The sequence below is a fragment of the Elgaria multicarinata genome, chromosome 11 (genome assembly GCF_023053635.1).
Source record: "Elgaria multicarinata webbii isolate HBS135686 ecotype San Diego chromosome 11, rElgMul1.1.pri, whole genome shotgun sequence".
Lineage (NCBI taxonomy): Eukaryota > Metazoa > Chordata > Lepidosauria > Squamata > Anguidae > Elgaria > Elgaria multicarinata.
In genome coordinates this window covers 23,744,163-23,769,206 of record NC_086181.1, presented here as the reverse complement: position 1 = coordinate 23,769,206, position 25,044 = coordinate 23,744,163, and the positions used below count along the sequence as shown (strand labels likewise).

General features: G+C 46.2%; 1 protein-coding gene across 4 annotated transcripts in view; it reads left to right on the top strand.

Moving 5' to 3' along the window:
- The window catches only part of NDRG2 (NDRG family member 2), a 43,937-nt gene that overhangs the window by 6,634 nt on the left and 12,259 nt on the right, over positions 1–25,044 (top strand). For 2 of the 4 annotated variants that reach the window (XM_063137593.1, XM_063137594.1), the window contains exons 2-10: positions 1,254–1,336; positions 5,443–5,487; positions 13,105–13,210; positions 15,298–15,418; positions 15,522–15,584; positions 16,757–16,817; positions 18,735–18,821; positions 22,700–22,756; positions 24,865–24,968. In XM_063137593.1, coding sequence (XP_062993663.1) covers positions 1,259–1,336; positions 5,443–5,487; positions 13,105–13,210; positions 15,298–15,418; positions 15,522–15,584; positions 16,757–16,817; positions 18,735–18,821; positions 22,700–22,756; positions 24,865–24,968 — 722 coding nt within the window. In that variant the 5' untranslated portion in view covers positions 1,254–1,258. Of the gene's footprint in view, positions 1–1,253; positions 1,337–5,442; positions 5,488–13,104; positions 13,211–15,297; positions 15,419–15,521; positions 15,585–16,756; positions 16,818–18,734; positions 18,822–22,699; positions 22,757–24,864; positions 24,969–25,044 lie in introns of those variants that run through there. The other 2 variants (XM_063137595.1, XM_063137596.1) reach the window with 2 other exon arrangements.

The following is a 25,044-nucleotide window of genomic DNA, read 5'->3' as shown; positions in this document are numbered from 1 at the left end:
CCAGCAAATGCACTAAAGGCTGAACAAACCCACAAAACAACAGCGTGTTAGATCTATTTTTACAGCTCTTGTTATGACCTCCCTTTGTTGACATGATTACGCCTTATCATTAGGCTGCTTTTGTGATAGTAAAATGAAAGTATTACTGTTCATCGCGTCAGGGTTGTTCTGAGGGGTGACCATCATAAAGTTTGAAAAGCACATTGAAAAAGGTGATGAATTTTCAACTGGAGTAGTGGGTTACAGATTTTGTCTATTTTCACAATTAATCACAATTAAACACGTGAACCCATGATGGTTTATTTTCCTGAACAATCCAAGATAGGTTAGCGTGCTGTCTGTGGGGAGGTTTTCCTCCACCCACGTTGGGTTATTTTGCCCAAATAAGCCATCCTGAGAACCCATGGTCTGCAGCAAGGGTTATTTTGCCTATGGTGAATAAGCATGTTGTCTGTTATGTAGCGGGGGTTACGGAGATTGCCTACAGAACTGCTTGGCAAGAGTGGTCAAAAATGCTGCCACCATTCTGCTCCTCTCACACAATCTCTAGTCCCACTGCAAAGAAAGCTGGGAGACCTTCTCTGCTGGGCGGGCGGACTACAGGAGGAGGGGGATTCTATGCCTGGTCGTCTGACAGGAGCACAGTAGGCTGCTTGCATAACCACCTACCCAGCATAGCTTGCCACCCACCATGGGTTAGAATGTGAACCCAGCCAGTTGCTTTTGTATTTCCTACATCTGTAAATTAAGAGGTGTTCAAATGAGCAGTTGATGTAACATAAAATCTGCTCCACTTTCTGCCCTATCTTCACACTGGGCAACAAACAGAGCACAAGAGGCCTGTAGGCATTTTCAGGTCTTGTGTGTGAAAGAACACTCTTGATGGACAACAGTGTCTGTTTCTTTGTTAAATGAAGGCTAGGTTCACACGTACATTCCTTGACATTCTCATCACTTAATGGCTGGCAGCTAACTGTAGTACCACATGCCATCTTGCGTTAGAGTTGACCTGACACTGGGTGGACATGCACGTTCCATCTGCTGCTGTTATCTCCAGGATGGCTCATCCACATCCACAGTCATCACTTGGCGGTGCAGTCGAATGTGCACGTGTCAGCCAGCTCAAAGATATATCTTTTTGGAGAGCCAGGAAGTAGATTTGTGACAGGCTCCTCACCTAATCAGCGGTCTATCCGATACATATGGAACTCCCAAACTGATGTGCTGTTTGATGTCTACGTCTTTTGCTCCAGGTGCCATGACGGAGCTCCAGGAAGTACAGATCACGGAGGAGAAGCCGCTTCTGCGAGCCCCAGGAGCACCTGATCCGGGCAAGGTTAGCAAAAGGGCGTGTTTTCCCTGTCTTTTCCTCCCTTCCCTGCCACCACTCTTCCCCCCTCTCACCAGTGTCCCTTGAGTTGTCCAGTCTCACCTGTTTTCCTCCTTGCTCTTTTTCCATCTGAGCCAGGGTCGCACAGTAGATGCATACAAAGCTGCCAAGTTGTTGCATGTAGTCCAGTATCACCCACTTAGTGGCTTGCCAGTGTTTCAGGCAGAGTTCTCTCCTCTCACTGACACTGGATCCTTTCAAGCTGCAGGTGCCTGGGACTGAGCGTGGGATCTCCTGCATAGAACACTCTACCATTAATCTGTGACCCTCATCCCCATAGCTTAAAAGGGCAACCTTTGTCAAGCCACCAACACTGTAGGCCAGAGCTGTGGAGTTTCCAGATTTCCACCCAGAGGCGACGCCTGTCTCTTTAAAAGTCCTGCAGGACTGAGATGGAACAGCTGCTCTACTGGGGAAGGGGCAAAAATGCACCAACTCTTATCTAACCTCCCAGCCGGTAAGCACACAACAGATAATGAGTTAGATTTATATCTAAATGTAGTTCATCGCTAATAACTGAAGTGCCATGAGATCACTTGACTCACATCAAATGCTGTATTAATAATGATGGTCGTAGATTCCGCGCTGCAGCATCAGAAGATGCTTGGAGCAATGGTTGCTGACTGGCTAAGAAAAAGCTCAGCTCAGCCTGCTCTTGTGCCTTTAACAGCCATTGGGATGTGCAGAAATCAGCAGCAATGCTTTTCACAGCATGGAGCTAAACACAGTCACCTGCTAACATGTGCACAGCATGCTGTCGTCCAAGGCACAGCTACATAATGCACTGGGAAAACTGGTGACCCTTCTTGAGCCAGCGCCAGGGGTTGGCATCATCAGGCATGTGCCAGGGCCCGCACCCCAGCAGGGGGCCTTCTGATGCCCCTCCTTGGAACCTTCTGGCCCTTCAGGTTCCTGCTGCTGCTGTTCCACTTTTTTTTTGCTGTAGCTGCCTGTTCACTTGCCCTCCCTGAGGATGCGGGGAATGACAAGAGCGAGGGGAAATACTTGCCTGTTGCTCTTCCTGTGGGTGGTTGTACAGAGCCGGCTCAGAGCAAGAAAGGGCAAGCAAGTAGGCGGCTGAGACAGTGGCAAGGAGCAGGTGGACCCAACTGAGAACATCTTGCCCTTAGGGTGATCAGATGCAAACAAGGACAGGCCTCCTACATCTTTTGTAGGTGTGTAGAAGAGGAAATGACAGCAGGTGAGACTTGCATGACGAGCCAAACCTGCTGAAACTCCTTCTCCTACACAACTATAAAAGATGCATGAGACCTGTCTTCCTTTGCATTTGGTCAACCTATGTGCCAAAGGCCCAGGGCTAGCCCCAAGACATTTTGCCACCACAGGTGAATGACAAGATGAGTCACTATTTTGCAATGTAAACTGCAGGCATGGTCGACCTGCTCTGGATCAGGGCCATAGCACAGGGGGCGGGGAGGTTAAAGCCAGATTGGGGGCCCTGGAGTTACTCTACAGTTGGGATACAAAACCTCTTTCAGCCTTAAGGCTGAATTTAATTTCGGAGAGGCTCTTACAGGGCTGCAGTCCAGTGGTGGGTGGGAGCAAAGTAAAAAGTTGTCAGGGCCAAAGTACCAAAAGTAGTAACTTAGCTTAGCTTAAAGCTCCTACTCCAGTAAATAAATCTTCAGAGAGGAATTTCAACCTGTCAGGATGGGGGGAAAAGTGGGTGGGAACAGGGAAAGGGGCGTGGCATCTAGGAAACCTGGTAGGGCCAAATTGGGACCCTGTGGCAGGGGAAGCTTTGGCCCTCAGGCCTGAGATTCTGGAACCCTGCTCTACAGTATAAAAGAAAGAAAAAAGCCCACATAGCAATTTGTTACCTCTCTGAAATACTGGCTGCTTTGGTTTTCACTCTGCCTAATGATAGGGCCGGCCTTGCCAAGGAACTCATGAAAACCTGGACCCAGTACTGACAATTTGTGTTTGAAGAGATCTAACTGCGAATGATGGTGTAAGCCCCTCTCCTCACTATGGGCTTTTCTACATGAGGCTTTTAACCCGCCACTTTACCGAGGGTTCTGCGTCTGGCTTTTTTGCAGGATTAAAATCGCCCCCTTTACACATGTGGTGTTTTGGTTTTTTCCTGAGGAATTTCTTTTTCTGCCTTTCTATATGCTCCATTACCCAACCACTAGGTGGCAGCATGGTATAGCAGAATTGTGAAAATACAGAGGGCTTCATACCTCCATGTAGGATATACCAGACTCTTCATTAGAAAAAAACGTGCTGAAATGATTGCAAAGCATGGGAGAGGCCCTGGAGGATAACGATGTTGTGTAAAGCACCCACAAACTACCATAAGTGTGGAATCATGAGTGCATAATAACTGCATCTTGTAGAAAGGCTCTATAGGCAGAGGAGATTTTAAATTCCATACAAATGATTAAACAACACATCTATATAAACTGGTTGACTGGGTACATCCTCTGAAGGCACATGGTGTCAAAGTTGGTCCCTGCCTAGATAGCTAGCTAAGAATCCTTTGTACGTGGCCATGAGCTCTCCATCTGAATGGGAGAATAGAAGTGCAATAAATAAATAACAAGGAGACTTGCCCTGCTTTGAATATTTTCAACAGTGAAAATACTGCACATCCAATAGTTACTGGTAATGTCGCTGAGGAAGATTTAGGTCAAAACGTGACTAGCCTATTGTAATCTTTTGAAGCTGCTCTGTAAATCCATAAACATGATACTACACAGTGTTTGACCTGACTGGAGTGATAGTTCAATATTTTTAATAATCAGCTGCAGACAGTTTATTTAGATATAAATCTAACCCTTGTTTTTTATGTGCCATCTGCAAAGGTCCCCCATCTAGAATTATCAGCTCTTTTCTTCCTTTTCTTCTGTCTGTGCTCCTGGGCTGTTTGCCACCTGTATGACACTGCAGATGCAGTGACGGGGAAAGAAATTCTCCTGGTGAATTTCTGGTTGTTGCACAGCCTGTCCAGGGAGAAGGGTGGAAGAATTGGCCCTCTTAAGTGTGTATTCTATACCAAGGTAGCTTAGCCTTTGAGAGAGAAAAAATGCAGGGCCGTTCATATTTCTTACTGAGGTACTACTCACTTCCCAGCAACAGATCTATAATCTACGGTGTCATCTGGGCTAAGTGGGGAAGACATTAACAGATGTTCCTAGGTTGACCTGGGATATGTAGCTGGGGGGAAACCTCTGGTGCAAATGGGCTCTTTGTTCAGTTATTCTTACCAATTGACACAGTTTGTAGGGACAACTATGGGTGGGTTTTGTAGCCTAAATCAGGGGCTCATCTACACTAAGCAGGATATTCCACTATGAAAGCGGTATATAAAAGGCAAGAGCCACACTATTGCTTTATAATGATATTGAAGTGCACTGACAACTGTTGGGGCCCATGACAACATACCATGTAACGCTTTCATACCGCTTTCATAGTGCTCTATCCTGCTTGGTGTAGAGGTGTCATGGGCCCCGACAGTTGTCAGTGCACTTCAGTATCACTATAAAGCAGTAGTGTGGCTCCTACCCAGAAGTAGGCTGCACGGCACCCTTCAGTTGTTTTGGACTACAGCTCCAATAATCCCTGATTATTGGCAATGGTGGCTGAGGTTTATGGTAGTTGTAGTCCAACACCTCTGGAAGACATCAGGTTGCCTACCCATGGTTTAAATGTTTGGCCTCCTTCACAAAGCAGGAGTATGGGCCAAGGGTTTCCTTTCTCAATGGCACCTTCTGACCATCCCTCCCTGCTTCCAGTTGAGAAACACACCACTCAGCTGGAACCATGGAAAGGAGCAGGTAAACCCTTGCATAACTGTGCCCCAGTTTTAAAGTGTAGTTAGCCTTCTGGTAAATCCACTTCATTTAATGTTTGCTTGTATCCCATTCCAGTCTTAAGAGCCTCAACTAGTGGCAGGGAGACTCTCTGCGCACTCTGCTCTCCCCTCCCCCCATTCCCCGTAACTCTGTTTTTTCTTCTTCCTCACTTACTTCCTACCTTCTTGCACTCTGTCTGTCTTCCCTGCCCTCCTTTCTTTCTCTGTGTTCTAGGATGCTGAATTGATAACAGCCAAACTTCTGCAGGAGCACGGCCAGGTAATGTCATTGTCGTCCCTCACTGCATCCTTTGCATCTTGTTGATGGGGACAGAATTGATGCCCCCAAATTTGCAAAAATCCCCAAACACAGAAAAAAACAAATAGAAAGAAGTTCTCAGTGACCTTTTTTCTCTCCCTTCTTCCTCCATAACTGGTCAAGCAGCGGATATATAGATCCAACTCCTATGACGGCTGCCTGATTTCTTGAGAGGCATGAGCAGAACTCTTACAAGGGCACCTTTCCTCCAGCTTGGAGCTTCAGTGTAGGAGAAAACTGTCCCTGTCGGATCACTGTCAGTCAGAGAGCTGCTATGGCAAAGTGTTCCCCTCATGAAAAACAAACGGCACCCAATGCTTCTCTCCCTGCCTGTGAGAGAAGAGTGAAGTCTAAAGAATGGGGCTGTTCACACAACACACTAACCTACACTCAGTGGTTGAATGTGGGTTGTTGTTAAACAGTGGATTGTTTTTTGTACCGTGGGTTAGTGTGTTGTCTGAATCTAGACCATTTTCTACAGGGTAGTTTGTTAAGAATGCAGTGTGGCTTGTTAACCACCCTGAACGACCCAACCACAATCATGGGTTCTCAAGATGGCTTGTCCGAGGAAAAATAAGCTACACTGCATGATTAACGAGCCACCCTGCAGAAAATGACCTGGGATGAGAAAACACGCTAACCCACAGCTCAACAAACAACACACACACAGTGATTGAGTGTGGGTTGTTTGTTGAACCGTGGGTTCGCATGTTGAGTGGTTGAGCATGGGTTAACGCGTATTGTGTGAACCCATGCAGTGTTTCCATAGGAACTATTTGAGGAGTAGAGAGTATGCACAGGGGTCATGTCTTGGGTTGCCACCTTTTTTCTGCTAGGGCTCCTGTGCCTTTTACAGCTGGGTAATAGGCACACGTTCAGACAGCACAGCTTCTCTGGTAACTACTAGGGGCTCATCTTGATGGCGGTGCATCAGTGCCATGAGCCCCCAAACGCCCACACTCACGCTCCTTCACATCATCCACATGCGAAGGAGCACAAGTGTGGGGGTTTGAAGGTGAGGAGGAGCATCCATGCGCAGGTCACCCACACCTCCTCGCATCCGGGTTTGTTTTTGTTTGCTTTGGAGGAGGCACAGGCACCCCATTGCGCCTCCTGGCATCTCCCTCTTCATTTCTTTTTCTAACCTTTTTTGGGGGGGGGGGCTTCTCCCTGTGCCAGAGAAGAGCAGCAGCCATTCAGCTCACTGGCCCGCCCCCTCCCCCATCTGGGCAGATGGTGACCAATCAGGATTCGCCGTCTGCTCAGACACGCCTCGGAAGCAGCTCCGAGGCAAGGTGACAGATGGCAAATGCGCGTCTGCACCTTGCTGAAAGGAAAACGTTGGGGTAACTGACCCACTTTTTTTAAAGCGGCGCTTCTGGGGTTTGCCCCTGGATGGCTTCGCAATGGCAGCTGCGTCACGTAGATGACCTGCCGCCACTCCGAATCCAAACTGGGGCAAACCCTTCATCAAGACAAGCCCCTTATCTCTGTGCTGAAAAACTGCATCTGTTCAACTAAAACATAGAAACGAACCATATACTGAGTCAGACCTTTGATCCACCTAGCTCAGCAGCTCTCCAGAGTTTCAGACAAGGATCTTCCCCAGCCTTCCCTGGAGATTCAAGGGGACTTTAACATGCAGTGCATATGCTTTGCCACTGAGGGACATGCCTTTCTCCAAATCTCTCCATTATGTAATTGTTGAACACTTAAGAGCCCTGCCAAGCAAATAAAAACAAAACAAAAAAAGAAGAAGTGACAAACTCTCCCCAGGAATCCTGGCTCTGAGCCCAGCCTGTTCCTTGTTCATTGACTTTGATTTGTAGCATGTACCTTTCTCAGCAGTAGCAATCTGTACACTGCTCTTATTTGTTATCTGCCCATTAGCCTATTGGCCAGTGAAGTGGAGTAGCAGTGGGGGTGAGGAGGACACGAGAAAACAGAACTAGGTTTGAATTAAAGTTTCCATCTTTCTTTCCTCCACTCTATGAACTTAAATAGCTGCATGATATACAGGACATCTGCAGCTGGAGCTTCTGCCATTGTTGTGCCTTGAGGTTGCCAAATGTTACAAACAACCCTGCTCCTGTGCCTAAAAGCCAAAGAAATTAGCAAGTGATCATGCTTTTCTGTCTGCTGGGAAAAGCTTCACCATCCAATTCCTGTAAATCAAGCTGTTTTTAAAAGTCTAGGAGTAGCTGTTTTACTCTGTACAGCACCATGTACATTGATGGTGCTATATAAATAATAATAATAATAATAATAATAATAATAATAATAATAATAATAATAGCCCAGGCTGGTTGCCTGGTCAGTTGACAATTCTGTTGCAGCACTATGTTAAGCAAAGCTGCACCTGTTGGGATAACCACCCGTCATACAGCTAAAAGGGAAGCAACTCTAGCTGCTTAGTCATGACCTTGTTGCTTGGTCTTAGGCAAGGTACCCTCTCCTGGCTTCTCTTTCCCAACTGGTAAAATAGGAATATTTAATTACAGGGTTATAGTGAGGCTAGATGACACAACAGCTGTAAAAAAAGAAACATGCTTTTGCATACTTGAAGTGGCATATAATTGCCACGCTTCCTGCTTGCAAAAGTCTTAATGCATCAGCCTGCCCTCATACAAAGTAAGTAATTCCTGTGCCCATTTCCCAGATGAGGAACTAAGGCTGTGAGAAAATAGGCTTATCGAAAGCTACCCAGCGCTATAAGAGGCTCTGTAACCAAATGCCTGTCAGATCTTGACCCTACTACATTCACATTCCATTCCACCCCAGAACTAGAAACAGTGGTACAAGGAGGGTGGTGGTGGTTAGGGTTAGGGTGACCATATGAAAAGGAGGACAGGGCTCCTGTATCTTTAACAGTTGCATAGTAAAGGGAATTTCAGCAGGTGTCATTTGTATATATGGAGAACCTGGTGAAATTCCCTCTTCGCCACAACAGTTAAAGGTGCAGGAGCTATACTAGAGTGACCAGATTTAAAAGAGGGCAGGGCACCTGCAGCTTTAACTGTTGTGATGAAGAGAAAATTTCACCAGGTTCTCTATGTATACAAATGACACCTGCTGAAATTCCCTTTTCAGTACAACTGTTAAAGATACAGGAGCCCTGTCCTCCTTTTCATATGGTCACCCTAGGTTATGGTAACTATGGGGAAGGGTAGGCAAACCACCAGCTGGGGGGCTGTCACTAGGGTGACCATATGAAAAGGAGGACAGGGATCCTGTATCTTTAACAATTGTATTGAAAAGGGAATTTCAGCAGGTGTCAATTGAAGAGGGTGAAATTCACTCTTCATCACAACAGTTAAAGCTACTGGAGCTGTACTGCAGTTATACTGTGACCAGATTTAAAAGAGGGCAGGGCACCTGCAGCTTTAACTGTGGTGATGAAGAAATTTCACCAGGTTCTCCATATATACAAATGACCCCTGCTGAAATTCCCTTTTCAATACAACTATTAAAGATACAGGAGCCCTGTCCTCCTTTTCATATGGTCACCCTAGCTGTCACACAACTGGGGACACAACTGGGGACACACCTCGTGTCCCATCCCCCCCAGTAGGTACCTGGCAATTCTCTGCGTGGTTTAACCACACATCCCAACATTCTTGGCAGCCATTGCATCCATCATATAGCCACCATAGTTAGCTCAAAAATGCTTAACTATCATGGCTTAATGTGACATCTGAATAGGTCCTTGGGCTTATAACCCTTACCAGGAGTTAGGATTCTAACTTCTGCTTGGTGGGTTACACAATCTTAGTTTTATTTATCACTCCCTCTAATAGTGAAGTGAGTTTGGGTGCCAACAAAAATGGACCCAAAATGAGAGTTAGCATTCTTGGGGAACTTTGAGGTTTGCAGATGCATTTTTTTTCCTCTTAAAAACAACAGCAACACCCCCAAAAGGGCAAAAAAAGCTTAATGAGGACTGAATGTGTTCAGTACCCATAGAATGTTGAATGCCAGTTGGAAAAGAAAAATAGAAAAGGTGGGGATGGGAGTGAAACGCCTTATTTGCAGTCATGAACAGGAGCAATTCCTGTTGATGGTGGTGATGTGAGAATATAACCACAAAATGTTGTTGCTGTTCCCCTTGTTTGCTTTATTACCATATTTCCACCCTTCCTTTCCGACTACGTATGGGACCCCCCTCCAAAGCAGCTAACAATCAAGAGTCAACATAGAAGCAATACAACCACAAAGGGATAAAATAAAACGCAACGCAGGATTGTGTTTATGTTAAGGCAACATAAAGATTAGACTAGACTTCAGTTACATAATAGCAGCCTGTGTAAAGCATCAAAAGGAAGGAGGGAGAAATAGGATTGATTATCACTCATGCCAAAAGTACACTGGACTTGCACCACTTTCACCTGCTGCCTGAATGCCAGCTGAGGTTAAACAAACTTTCCAAGGAGGTAGTCACAGCTGGGCAGGCCTCAAAAATGGGGAGAGGCCTTTTGTAAATTTATGTCAGACTTTCTCCCAAAAGCAGGGGTGGGGTGGGGGAGGTATTATAGAAGCTTTTACTTAAGGAAAAACCGTCAGAGCCCACCTTTTGTTTTGTAATTCAAAGTGTGTCCTTCTCACCCTTCCAGCAGGGTTAAGTAGCCCAGCTCATCAACAGCAGTTTTAACTAATTCTAAAACCTTGATATAGCCCCTTCCACTGCTTCTGCTCTCCCTCTTTCTCTCCCCTTCCAAAGAATGCTGCCTTTAATCTTTTCTCCCTTTCCAAACTTGGCTCGCCTCCGGACTCCCGAATCCAGGATTTCTCAACTCTTTTCTCTTCTTTCAGTGCACATAAACAATAGCCTGTTACCTCATCAACGTCTTGACCAATTATCTTAAAAGCTCCCCCTTCCACCCTGCTTTGTCTGAGCTGCCTTAAAATGGATGGCACTGCAGTTGCTGCCCCTTCCACTGCCTATGTTGCTGCTGCTTGCTTGCTTGGCTTGCCATTGAAATCCCAGTTAAAGGGGCAGGGGAGTGCCGGCACCCAGTGGCCACCACTGGCCTCTCACGTCACTGCTGTACTCACTCCCACCTGGCCTGTCTTCAGCACCATGCCCAAACTGCCACACGTGGCAACAGGGGGCAAGGGATGTGTGGCCTTCCAGATCTTTTATCCTACAACTCCCCCCACCCACCCCACTATTGGCTATGCTGGCAAGGGTGGATGGCCAAAATGGCTGGATGGACACCAGTTGCTCACCCCTGCTTTACAAGAAGTGGGAATTCAGCAAATGCAGTTTTCCTCACCCCTGCGCGGCCAATATTCCCTCCACTGTATCTGCGAAAGGTTTTGAGGCCCTGACTTCAGTTACATCTGGTCACCCTAGAGGCCTACATAACTGGAAACTCACCAAGCTGAATGCAGCTCACTGGGGGTGGGAGTGAAGTTGACAAGAGACACCCTGAGGTTTTGTTGCCTGCCTGCATTTGTAAAACCATGCATGTTGTCAAATACCTTGGTATGTTGTATTCGGGCATGGTGAATTAATTGTGTTTTGTCCCCTTAAGGTGGGCAAGAAGGTAGGCCAGGGATGGGCAGAAAGTAGATCTCCAGATGTTTTGGCTTTCGTCTCCTAGAAGCCCCTGCAGCCTGGCCAATGGTTATTTATTTATTTATTGCATTTTTATACCACCCAATAGCCAAAGCTCTCTGGGCGGTTCACAAAAATTAAAACCGTTCAAAGTATAAAACCACAGTATAAAAACATGATAAAAAAATACAATATAACAACACAACCAAGATAAAATCAGCAGCAGCGCAGAAATAAAAATTTAAAATACAAATTTAAAACAGCCAAGTTAAAATTAATTTATAGACTGTTAAAATACTGAGAGAATAAAAAGGTCTTCACCTGGCATCTAAAAGAATATAGTGTAGGTGCCAAGCGAACCTCCTTAGGAGTTCATTCCACAGCCAGGGTGCCACAGCAGACAAGGCCCACTTCTTAGTAGCCACCTGCCTCACTTCCTTTGGTATTACACTGGCAAGTGAAATGCACAGTTTCCCTGTATTTTTTAATTTCTAGCCAGAACGGTTTTGAAAGTGTTGAGTGTGGAGCACTGACAAACCAAGTGGCATATAATGGTCTACATTTCTCAGATGTTAATTTTTTATTTTATTTTTTTATGAATGCTTAGAGCTGAAGTTCAACACATCTGGAGATGTATTTTCTTCCAACCCCTGTTCTAGACTTCTTACCTCCATCTTCTCTTGGCCTAAGAGAAAATCTGTTACAGCCCTACATTATGAGCCGTGCTAGGGAGCTGTATTTAACCCTATTATATGAACCCTGTTAGTTACCAGCAATTCTGACGATCAGCTGTAGCCCTGTTCAGAAGCTTCCCTCACCCGTTGGACAAGTGCTGATGGGAAAAGGGGCTGCACCCCGTAGGCTTGCTCCTGCTGCCATGGATGTCAGCTAGCCCTGCCCCTTGGCTTACAGCAGCAAATACCCCCTCAAATAGGGGTACCAACTTTTCAATCACACTAGCTGAGTTCGGGTGACACACTAATCAATGGTTGTTTCCCATTCTGTTCCTATTAACACCACCCCCCAGTTGATTAGCGTGTCGTCCGAATTCAGCCACTGTGTAGCTGCATCTTCAACAGCAGCACGGTGTACAGATATTAGAAGGCAGCTAATGTTTATCACCATGTTTTGAAAAGTTTCACCAGCTGATTATTATTTTTTTAATCAAGCTGCGATTAAAGGCACGAGTAAGCCAGGCTGTTTTTGTTGTTGTTCATTTAGCAACCCTGGGGATCTGGTCCTGAGCAGGATTTCCAGTAGTTGAGATGGGCCCAGAAATTGCCAGCACAGCAGTTTGTCTCTTCCTTTGACTCACATAAGTGAATAAATTATGCAAAATAAGCCAACCTGCGGCAGACCTGTAGAATCCATCTTTGCGCGTGTGGAATTTTGACACACGTACACTGTATATATGTACACACATAGCCTCGCTCATATACACACTGTATATATACACACGTAGCCTCACTCATAGGAGAAAATAACAATTGGCACGACAGATGTTTTGCCTTGACCCATTTCTCTGTTATTTCTCAGCTTCAGAGGTTTAATTTCTAGGCCCTGTTCCTTGATGTTTCTTAAATAGAAAAGCCCAAGGATCATGCAAAATGTATTTCTTTCTTTCTCTCTTTCTTTCTTTTATATATATCCTCTCTGTGCAGACAGTTGCTGTAATAAGGGTACACTGAACCCATGGAGAAAAGAACAGGATCACATATAGAGTGTGCCTTGTGTATAGAACCTATGTGCATACAAACGTTATGTACATGTGATTTGGCAGGCTGCATTTTGCTGGGTCCAAGATGATGCAGAAAGAGCGTACATCTATACAACTTGCCCACAAGGAATGATCCATGCATGGAGGCCAGGGAGGAGGCCCGTCACTACCCATGATCTCATTCTTCCTTCCATCCATTCCACATAACCCCGATGGCAATGGTCTGCACAGGCTTGAGTCTAGTGTTGCAGCTCTGCACCTGTTTTACCTTTCTCTTTCTCTGTGTCTTTGTTTCCTTCCACAGAAACACACAGTGGAGACACCTTATGGGGTCGTGACAATCACCATCCATGGAACACCCAAACCCAAACGCCCAGCAATCCTCACCTACCATGATGTGGGACAAAATCGTAAGACTGGAACGCCCACTTGGTTGGGGGAGGGTACGGGAGAGGCTGGGAGTTCTTCAGCAACTGCAACTCCAAGTGAGAACTTGGATGTTCGCCCTACAGCCCAGCTCATGAAACCTTTAAAGGATCTTGTCATTTTGGAGGAATCCCAAGAACGTCTTGTCTTGGTGGGGCCAAGAACGTCCTGTGTGGGCGTGCACACACATGTGGGATCAACGTTAGTTTTTACTAGAACCTCCAGAGTCTACCAGCCAAGTGCAGAGAGTGGGAGGGGAGAGCCAGATGCAAACGGAAAAGCACAGAACCAGTTACCTACTGCACCCCGTGAATCAAACATTCAGATGACCTATATGTAGAAGAACAAAATTGAGTTACTACAGGTCAGGGGTTCTAAAAGCCTAATTGTGGGTGGGGCTTTCTGTAGATGATGAGGTTGTTAAACAATTGGCAGTCAGGAGTCCTCGCTGACCTGCTGCAAATACTCCTGTAATCTGCTAGTGCATCTTTCTGTGCCTCCGCCCTTCTTTCTATACCACCCATCACAGCCAATCCCACCCCTGCCACTCGGGGACTAAAAAGCAACATCTGATAATACTCCAGAATTCCAGCTCGGTTTACTTGGTGATCTTTGGACAGGGATACTTGGGCCCACACCGTGGACTCCCTAGGTGGTCTAGAGCAAGTCTGTCGGTCTCAGAACTTGGCTACACATCCATCACGAAAACTCTGCCTGCTGTGAACTTCGAAGGCACCAACAGCCTGAGAAAGCTGGAGATGACAGAAAACATTCATACAGGGAAGGAGGATACTGGCTGAATATCTCACTTTGTTGCTTATCTCCCCTTATCTTAGCAGCTAATTTCCCCTGCTACTCTCCCTTCCAGCTCCTAGAGAAAACTAGCCACTAAGAAGTGGAGATAAACAAGGGATAGAGAAATGCCGCCAACAGCTCTTTCTCAACTGTGTGTAAGATATTTTTATTCTCTCCACCCTTTTCTGCCAGTTGATGAGGAAGTCCTTTTAATACGAAGCAGAACGGTGGAGCTGCTTTCACAGGGCGAAAGTAATGTGTAGTCAAGCGCTTAGTTCCCTGTGTAGAAAATGGGAGAGAGAGTGGCCTCCCTCGCTGGGTTGTTGTGAGTGTGAATTAAACATAGGTTCTAACATTCCACAGCCAAGAGCCAGATCCACTAGTAATTTCTTTTTCTTTCTTTTTTTAGAACTTTTTTTGGTCCTAAAACTCAATTTTCGGTAGCATACATAGTTTTGAGGTTCAGGAGTATTTTTTCCCCACTGCTTAAAAAGACAAAACCATGCTGAAAAAGACTCACTTTTTTTCTCCCCAATTAAAACAAATGTGTGGATTCCGATCCCGAAATTATGACTCCCAAATTCCAATTTCAAAGTCTAATGTGACATTTCAAAATTAACTTAAGGCGCAATCCTATGCATGTTTAAAGGGGGGGGGGGGCAGGAAGTCCTGAAGAAAGTGGCTGAGGAATGCTGGAAGTTGTAGGACTTTTTTCCTGCCTAAACATATAGTATTGCTCCCTTACTATCTTTCCAGTTTCCAATGCGATTTGTGCTCTGTTCCAGAACTCCCCACCATCCATCTGGGCCAGTCATCTCCTCATTCTTTAAGAATGTTGAAGGCTCCCTTTTCCACAAAGCTTGCACCCCTTGGAGGGTAAACCTGGGAGCCCCCCAATTCAGGTTTGCCTGTTTATCTGAATGCACCCATCATCTCTTGGTCTTTTGCCAGGCCCACTGTAGTCAGTTTGGTGCCTTAGGTTGCCATCCTACGCATACTTACGTAGGAGTAAGTTTCCTTGCACACAGGAGGCCTTCCTTCTGAGTAAACGGGCATAGGCTTGTGCTATAAGGCAGAAAATCCAAATTGCCCCCTCTGACGTAAAAAATAAAATTCTAAGTGAAACTTCATTGCCCAACACCTGGCATCTGCTACCTACCTCACGATAGTGCCATCTGTGTTTTGATTTTGCATCTTCCCCACCTGATGGCACTACCTCTTGCCCTTCTGCAGCCTGACACCCCCTTCTTCTGTCTCCCCACTCCCACCCCCCCAGATCATTCGTGCTTCGATACCCTCTTCCACTATGAGGACATGCAAGAGATCATAAAGAACTTCGTGGTGATACATGTGGACGCGCCTGGCATGGAGGAGGGTGCCCCGGCCTTCCCTCTGGGGTGAGCCTTGCAGCCTCCATTCCCGCCCCACCCGCATTGTTGGGTGTGATGGGGATAAGGTCCAGCTGTCTAATGCAGCCCCCAATCTCTGCTCCCTTCCTAGGTATCAGTATCCTTCTCTGGACCAGCTGGCTGACATGATTCCCTGCATCTTGCAATATGTCAAGTGAGTCAGGGTGGGATAGCATGGCGTGCGTGGATTGCTGTGGGCTCCCATCAGCTGATGGGAGCCCACTGCTGTATTCTGCAGTGGGCTCCCATCAGCTTCCCAAAGGGGCTGGAGGGTAAAATGAGAAAATGCACAACCTTGCATTAAAAACAACAAAACACAGAAACTGCTTTGATAGAAGGTTAGACCCCCAAAGATTCTACCTTCTAGCCTAGTCCTTAGGTTGTTGCTTGTTTTCTGAAAGAGGTTTGGTGCCTTTAACAACTATTTGACATTAGGAAATTCAGCTGGCACTGCTTTTCCTATCCTAGAGATGCTTTGGTGTGATAGGATGCCTCTGTTGCATATCTGCTTCTTGTGTAGCTGTTAAAGGCGCTGGGCGTACCTCAGGAAAAGGGGCTGCAATGTAAACCCACTCTGCATTCCCTGCTTTTTTTCACATGTTGCGCCAGAAACTGGCAACTTTGCCTAGGAGCACTGGCTCCAAACATACCTTGTTCTAATCCGTGAAACCGATGTGATTCCTAGAGCCTTTGCTGGTTCCCTTCCACAGAAATTCCCTGGCAGCAAGAGACAGAACTCAGAACTCCCCTGTTGCCCCATGTAACTTTGCTCCTTGAGGAAGAACTCAGGCCCCCAGTTGCTTCCCGCCCAGTTCCAACCATCTGGAGCTGGGGATGGAACCTATGTCCCCACTTCTAGCCCAGTCATTCAAGTGCCATACCCTCTTTAGCCTTCCCTTTGGGTACTAACTTACCAATATTAATTATTGTTCCCAGAGAGTTGCCATCTTAGTCGGTTACAGGTAACACGGGAGGAAAAAGCCTTGTGGTACCTTAAAGACTAGTAGATTTCTGATTGCCTAAGCTTTCGTGGTCTTATTCATCAGATCGTGCATTAACTTCCGTCAGCAGATGCATAGATATTACTGCAGAAAGAGAAATAAATATATCTATGCACACGCATACACGGTAGAGGGAAAAATATATAAGCAGTGGGGCCAAAAGGCCATGAAATCAAGGGGCACAATCTGTGACATTTGGAAGAGTAGCATCAATACGACTTGCAGGGGCAGAAGATAAGTCAATACAGTAACGACTGGACCCATTTCTGGTGTATTTTGGGTTAGTGTATTTTGCAACTTGCCTCTCGCTTTCTCCCTCCTGCAGCTTCACCAGCATCATTGGAATCGGAGTCGGAGCCGGCGCTTACATTCTGGCACGCTACAGTGTAAGTGGGCTGGGACCCAGCACTTGTCCTGCAAGGACACGTTAGACACATAGCGTGCCAAATGGTTGGGGTCAGATTACCTCAACTGAACATCTCAGAAAGTAACGGGAGAATTTGAACACCAATCGGTTGGCTTCTGTGTTCCTAACCATAACAGACCTCAGGAGTGAAATAGCCCTGCGAGAATGAAAGACTTGGGTTATTCGTTGAGATGAAGGGTAAATGGATTCAACACCGATTCCCTTGGAGAGCTAGGGGGATGGCGCCGCATCCCTTGAAAACCTCGCACTTTCCCTCCCCTGGGGTGGCATCAGTAATCTCAATGCTGAGGAGGAATCGCAGGATTTGGGGGCAACCATCCAGGGACTGGAGCCACCCCTGCCCTCTTCCTGGTGGAAGGCAACCAATTGCAGGTCGCCTTCCACCAGAACCGCCCGGCCACGCCTCCGGGGTGACTCCGAAACGAGGCTTTGGGGCTGTCTTGATGCAGTCTTGAGCGTCCTCACCTTGCTCTGGAGACCCTGAGTTTCTTTCTCCGCAGCTTCAGGGGAAAGCTCCGAGATGGGTGCGTCATTGCAGTGGCATATAATTGATGCCACGCCACCACATACCCACTCTGGGGCTTTCCAAGCATTTAGACAGCCCCGTAGTATCATGTATTGTAGTAATTAAGAGAATGAGTTGTGAGCCAGGAGATTCCTGGTTCAAATCCCAGCTGAAGCATGGACTCCCTGGGTCAAATTAAATAAATTACTATCCTTTAGCTTTAGGCATATACATCATCTTAATCTACTTCACAGCATTATTTATTTTATTTATATCTCACCTTTTTTCCAAGGAGCTCAAGGTGGCATGCATGGTTCTCCACACCCCCACCCACCTGCCACCCATTTTTTTATCGTCACAACAATCCTATTAAGTAGGTGGGTTGAGCTGGGTGGGGATTTGAACTCAGGTTTTCCTAGTGCCTAGTCTGGCAGTCCAACTGTTCCATCACACTAGCTGTCTGATTAAAGTGAGGATTGTTGTAGTAATGTCGAGAAGCACTTCGAGCATTTGAAGAAAGCACTCTAGTGTGGCATAGTGGCGAAGAGACGAAGTAGTGCTCTGACCGGCTTCGCTTCGGCCAAAAACAAAATTAACATATGCAAAGCCCTGTTGGATTAGACCAAGGGTACACCCAGTGCTGCATCCTATTTCCATCTGGGTATGTATGAAGCATCACTTTACACAAACCATTCTCTCAGCCCTCTGTCTGCAACATGAGGGTGCGAATACTGGCTTACCTTACAGGGTTGCTGTATGGGATTGCTGAGGTTTGCTCTACATGTACAGCAGGATGAAGTGGTGGATTGGATTGCACCACTTCAGATTCCAAATGGGAGGACACATTTCTGAATGCCAATAGAGAACCAGCACAGCGGGCAAAGGGCTAGGCTAGGAACTCTGTCCTGGATGTGCTAATTTATTTCTCTTTGCAGGGAGATTTTTACATGGGGCTGAGATTCAAAAGCTGTCTCTCCAACCAACAGTGTGAAGTGTATATTCCATTTTACTACCAGCTCATTCTGCTGCTTGTATCGGCCTAGCCTAAAACGAGCAATGAGATGTATGAATGTTTGTTATTGTTAAAACAACAATAACATATTTAAAGAACACAAACGAAGCTAGCCATGCTGGTCCATGAAGACAAAAATCCCAAATCCCATTAAAATGTGCAAGCTTCCAAGTTCCCCAGAACTCTTTATCTCGCTAAGTGTACAAAAAGCACCTAGCCTGATGAAGAGTTTTGGAGAACTTCAAAACTTACACATTTGTATTTAATTTTGGGTGGTCCTAATAAAGATATTGCCAGCTACATGATGATGGCGATGGTGGTATAGATATATTTTATTTTATTTTATTTTTTGCCTACAGCTCTCTCATGCAGATACTGTGGAAGGTTTGGTTCTGGTCAACATCGACCCGAATGCCAAAGGCTGGATGGATTGGGCTGCTCACAAGGTGAGGTTGGGAGAGGGGGCATGAAGCTTATGGCTGCCTCTCTGCGTAGTGCGCATGGGACTCAGTTACAGGTGGGAAAAGGCAGACTGGCAATCCATATTTAGTCTGCTTCAAGAATATATCTTACTGCAAGGGCCGGCAACCTGGTGCCCTCCGTGTGTTTCGAACTGCAACTCCAATAAGCCCCTGCCAGCTTGACCAATAGTGTAATCATGGGAATTGTCAACAAAAACATTTGGTTGCTTACCCCTGTCTTACTACTATAGGTTTATGAACCACCCAGAGAGCTTCGGCTATTGGGTGGTATAAAAATGCAGTAAATAAATAAATAGGTTATGCAACTAATTTATCAATAAATAAGTCCACAAGGCCATCCAAATTGCACTTGGTTATGTGACAACAGTACTAGCTCTCCATCACTTGCTGCATAGTAGACTTCGTTGCAGAAAGTTCCTTTCAGATTCTCGTTTCTGTTGCTCCATATCCACTTTTCCTCTTTCTGATGTCCTGTCTATCTGCTTTCTTCTTTCTCTCTCTCTGGTCTCTCTTCAGCTTGATCTTCTCTATCAGTCTCCAACTGACTTCGCTGCCCCTGGCCTTATACCTATATTTCCCTCTCTCTCCACTTGCTGCACATTCTCTGACCTTATAGGAGTGGGGATGGCATATTTCTCTCTCTCTCTTAATAATACCCTGGATATTCCATTCTGATGTGTCCTTCCCCAAGGACAATCCTGAATTAGAGTGATTCTGGACGTAGCGCTGCCAGTAAAAGGCACTGTGCAGCTATCCCATCTTTTCCTCCTTAACTCATTTTTGTTGTCAAGAAAAAAGATGGAAGGAGCAGTGAGAAAACCCAGGAGGGTTACAAATTGAAGACGACACCTGGACTCATTGTAAAATGGAGTAAGGCAGGGAGAATAAAAGCCTCATCTGGAAGTACCCTTAAGGTGGAATCCTATGCACGTTTAGACAGAATAAGTCCTACAACTCCCAGCATTCCCCAGCCAGCATGTCTTGACCTGCATAGGATTATGCCCTTAATCTCTCAGAGGGAATGCCTTCATTGGATCCTTCAAAACACCTAAGAGTGCTCTGCAGATTCGTTTTTTGCATCTAAGAACATAGAATGCTCCCTTATACAGAATCCAACTAAGTATTGTAGACCACTCTGTCTGGCAGCAGCACTCTGGGGTTTTCAGAGAGGGGTCTATTCCAGCCCTATCTGGAGATGCTAGGGGTTGAACCAGGACCTGCATGCAAAACATATGCTCTACCTTTGAGCGATGTCTTTTTCCTTTAGCCTTATTTATCCATGTCTTCCTAGATGTCCAGAACCATTGTTCTGCCAGAATTCCACCTGAGGTCACTTTCAGCAAGGATTTTACCTCTTTGTTTGTTGATTTAAAGCATTTTTTTTCCTCCCAGCTCTTCAGCTGAAAAGTCAAACAGAATGACTTACCTACAATCGATAGAATGTTCCCTACTCATAGGCTTACAATCTAAAAGTCAGGACACATAAGGAAAAGGATGAGGAGGGGAAAAGAAAAAAGTAAACTTAGACGCCAACTCTTAGGGCTCCTTTAAAAGAGCGATTTATAGTATGCTCGTGACTGGCCACTTACAGAAGTTTGCAGGTCATTTTGATGATGTTGTGAGCCTCCTGCCTGTCTCCGGCTCCTTTTCCCAATTAATCCTTGGAAAACCCTGTTTCTTCTGAAATGTGTCAGGATTTGTTAAGATTTCCTGCCATGTGCAGTCAAAGTTGCGCTACAAAATGACCACTAGAGGGTGTTGTCCCATTGATCTATATGAGCTGGGAGGTTTAAAATTACAGGCCATGTGTTTGCTGCTCTCTTCCCATGGAATTCAGCTGGTTTCAAATGCGGAAGAGAAGCAGGAAGGAGAGAGATGGTAAGGAAACACAATTTCTTCCTGTCTGAAAGTCTTCTTAGGCCTAATCTACACCAAGCAGGATATTAGACCATGAAAGCGGTATGAGTGGTATATAAAAGGCATGAGCCACACCAAGCAGGATACGGCAGTGTGAAAGCAGTATGGGTCAATGGGCCCCAACAGTTGTCAGTGCACTTCAATACCGCTATAAAGCAGTAGTGTGGCTCCTGCCTTTTATGTACCGCTTTCATAGTGCAATATCCTGCTTGGTGTAGATGAGGCCTTAAATAGCATTTCTTATAAGGACCAGCTTGAAACAGTTCAGGGAGAGGAGGAGCCCAATGGAGCTGGTCTTTCAGCTGGGCTGATGGAGCGGCCTTGCGCTTCCCCTCTCCCTCTGCTGCAGTGTATCATTCCCTTTTGTACTTTTTCAAGCGCCTGCCTCAGCCTTTCTGCAGACTTCCCACTCCTCTGCAGATTGCTATATGTTGCCTCCAGCTGCCCTTGATGTCTTCCTGACCCCATGAGCTGTCAAGCCCCTTGTTCCCAAGGGCATTTCCATCAGCCTCTGCTGGAAATGCTGCACTGGTTCCTTCGATGCCTCTTAACTTAACTTAACTCACTCTTCCTCTAAAGACTTCAGCAGTCTTGTCCTCCAGGCTGTGAAGCATCTGCCTGCCTGTCTGTCACACTCCTACCCTCTATGACTGTCAGGTGACAGTTTTGCCACACTGCTCAGAGAGAGAAAACAGCCATTGCTCACATGCAATTAAGAATAGCTCCTTGCTTTTCACTTAGACTTAAACGGGGGCTGGGGGGAGAGAACAGTGCACATTTCATCAAACATTAGGGGGGTACCACCTATTTCAGTCCTCAGCGTGACTCATCTGGAATTTGGCTGTTGGTCTAAGAGGTTCAACACCCCTTATTTAAATATATGCAAATATAAATTGGCACACTGCTCCCGATTTACAGAAGTTCATATGGTTTTACATTGGGCTTAAGCTTTTAAAAGACTAGGAAGCTCAATCCACCTCCCTCACCCCACCCAAAAGGCAAGTTGCTTAGAACTGGGGCAGGTTGCTGCTGGGACCCCAATTTTTGGCAGTGGGAATTTGAGAGCTACTGAGGGCAAAGATTAATTTCTAAGAAGATTGGTGCAGGGGCGAAAGCCTGCCTAAAAGCGAATCCATCTCTAGTGGAAGATCTTCTCCTTGATCTTGGGAACTTGAGAGGTGGGTTCTGGTAATTCAGTGGTGCCAGAAAAGACACTGTGCACATGCCCGAAAGCACCATCTTTGTAATGATTTGCCTAGCCCTAATATTGAAGGTCCTGGGCTTGAGCTCTGTCTAAACTCCAGATGGAGAGTTGATGACCTCAGTTGTAAAGAGCTCTTCCTTCCCACTGAGGACTGAGGACGGCCAAAGCAGACATGACTTTAAATATGAGTCTAGCAACTATGTCTTTTTTATTATTAGGTGCAGGGCCTCCGATCTGAATTTATTTTTTGTTATTTTTTATTTATTACATTTCTATCCCACCTTTTTTCCTCCAAGGAAGCCAAGGTGGCATACATAATCCCTCCTCTCCATTTTATCCTCACAACAACAACCCTGTGAGGTAGGTTGGGCTGAGAGTCTGTGACTGGCCCAAAGTCACCCAGTGGGTTTCCATGGCTGAGTGGGGTCTAGAACCCGGATCTCCCAACTGCCAGTCCAACACTTTAGCCACTACACCATACTGGGTGTAGTTGGGCCTCTGATGTGGGTAGTAGGGAGGCTTTAAAGTCTACATTGGCCCCTCTGCACCTAGGGTAAAAAATAGGGGCAGGGAGACCTAGCTGCTAGACAGACATTAAAAGTCATGGCTTTTTGGGCTCTGTGTTAGCCCCTGCCTTTCGCATACAAACACCTATCTGGCTCATTCAGAACAGTGTCCATCTGTCTGTCTCTCTCTCATCTCATTCTGCTTGTCTCTTCAGCTGACCGGCCTCACATCCTCCATCTCTGAGATGATCATGGCTCATCTCTTCAGCCCGGTAAGCATGTGCAGGAGGAGAGGAGGGGAACAGTAGTTGGTGTGTGAAACAGGGCGGTAGGGATAGGGTGGAGTGATGTCTCTCTTGCAGAAGGAGCTCTCTGGTAATGTGAGGTTGGCATCTGTAAAACTAAGCTTGATGTATTTATTTTAATAAAATAATGATCTACTATCGTCTACGTGCGTGGCACTGCACTGAATAATATAAACAATAGGAGCATCCACGCACCCACCCCCACTCTCTCCTTTAACAGCCAAGATCCAATTCAATGACATTTGGGACCAATGTATTAAATTTCTAGTTTCCTTTAATTTATATGTATGTTGATTGGTTATAATGATTGAAGAGGGGAAGTAAATGCTTTCAAAATGAAGAAAAAATGCAGAACAACATAAGTGAAAGGGCAGGTTCCCGCCCCTAGGTTCTTACAATCCACATTTCCAAAGATGGGGGAATAACAGCAGGAAGAAAGGACAAAATTATGAAGGGCAGGCACTCATCGTGACAATCCTCATAGCCACCCCGCCATGTAGAGTCCAAAAATTCAGGCAGCGGTATTGATCCCTACCAACAAACCAGTTCTAGTAGTTTTCATCTCCACCAGGAGCAAGGGGTTGTCTTCAGGGCGCCATGTTGGCACCGCCTCCCTCCTCAACCCCACACTTTGCCTCTCCTGGGGTGGCATCGGTTAATCCTGACGCCAAGGAGGGAGCACAGTGTCTCTGGGTGGCTATCGAGGTCCTGGAGCCGCCGCCCCCCCACGCCCTCTTCCTGGTGGAAGGCAACCAATTGCCTCCGGATTGGCTGTGGAGCGATGTTACACTGCGGAAGCGCTGTGTTGATGTCACTTCCTTTGAAAAAGTTGGGGTAAATCCCCAGCTTTTTCAAAACGCAGCATTACAGGGAAGTTCTGCAGTGGCTGCAAAGCTGTGCCTGCATCATCTAACCAACAGGGTACAGATCCACAGCCGCCACTGGTCTTTGGTAAAGCAAATGTGTCTTAATTGCCCACTCAAGAGTGAGCCACCCCAAACTACTTTTACAATAGGGAACACTACATCGTTGGGGGGGGAATCATTTCCCCCCAGTTACTGTGAGAATTGCAGTTAGGCTCAGGAGGATCAGAGGAGTCTGAGAGAGGTGGCAGATGATGTCAACATCCCGGCTAATGATGTCAACATCCCTGCGCTGCATCCCTGGGAGCCCTGGCTTTACTCCACCGCCGGTCAGATCTCTCCCTGCCTTTAATGGTCCTCAAAACCTACCCTCTGACAACCAAACTTCAATGTCTCTCACAATTGGGCCACCAGATGGACAAAAAAGGCTTGTTTGATGTTCCTTTCCAAAAGTTCCTTTGCTTTTGAGTGAAGGATTGAGAAGCGCTGTATTATCCCAGTCACAGCAGTGCCTTTTGGACTGGAGTTGAGCACTGTGAGCGTCCTGAATGAGCCACACACATATCTCAACTCTGCCAGTATTAACAAGCCAGGATGTTCAGAATCATGACTGAAGAACACTAGAAGAAAAGAGGCCCCTCACAGTGTCAGCTTCAGTTACCTCAGCAATCACCAGCTGAACTCAAGAGCCCGGCCATCGCCTGTTTTGCAAATTTGATGAAAATGAATGAAGATGCTTTTCCTTTCTCTAAACAAGGAGTGGTTGGATTTGATGGTCAATTACGTATCTCTAAAATTCAGTTTTGATTTGACAGGCCAGTGGGATTTTTTGTTTTTGGGTGGTGCTGGTGTTGGTGGGGGAGGTGGGGCTACACTGCTTGGCACCCTTTGCATCCCCCCCCGAAACCCCCCCCCCCATAATTTCAGCTTGAGGAAGGTTAGTATCATTGCCAAATTACCAGAAGGAAAAGTCTTGGGCTTGTTCTCATTCCTTTAACATTGGCTTGATCTGCAGAAATCAGCAGGCAGATCATAGCATAGCGATAAGCATTGGCACTTGCTAATGTCTACAGATCATGTTGGTGTTAAGGCATCGCTACAGACGCCAGATGAAAAGTTGGCAACCCTGAAGGCTAAGTGAATACGGGGTGAGGGTGCGGGGCAAGGTGGGGTTAGGATACTGTAGTTATGCCCATCTTTGTACTTCCACAGGAGGAACTGTCCAAGAACAATGAGATGGTGCAACAACAGCGGGATATCCTCAGTCATGCAACCAATTTGCCCAATATTCAGCTCTACTGGAGCAGCTACAACAGGTATGTGTGTGGGAGGACGTGGATGGAAATACAGCATCCACTGAAGAGCAGAGCGAGGGGGTGTCGAGGTTGAGCT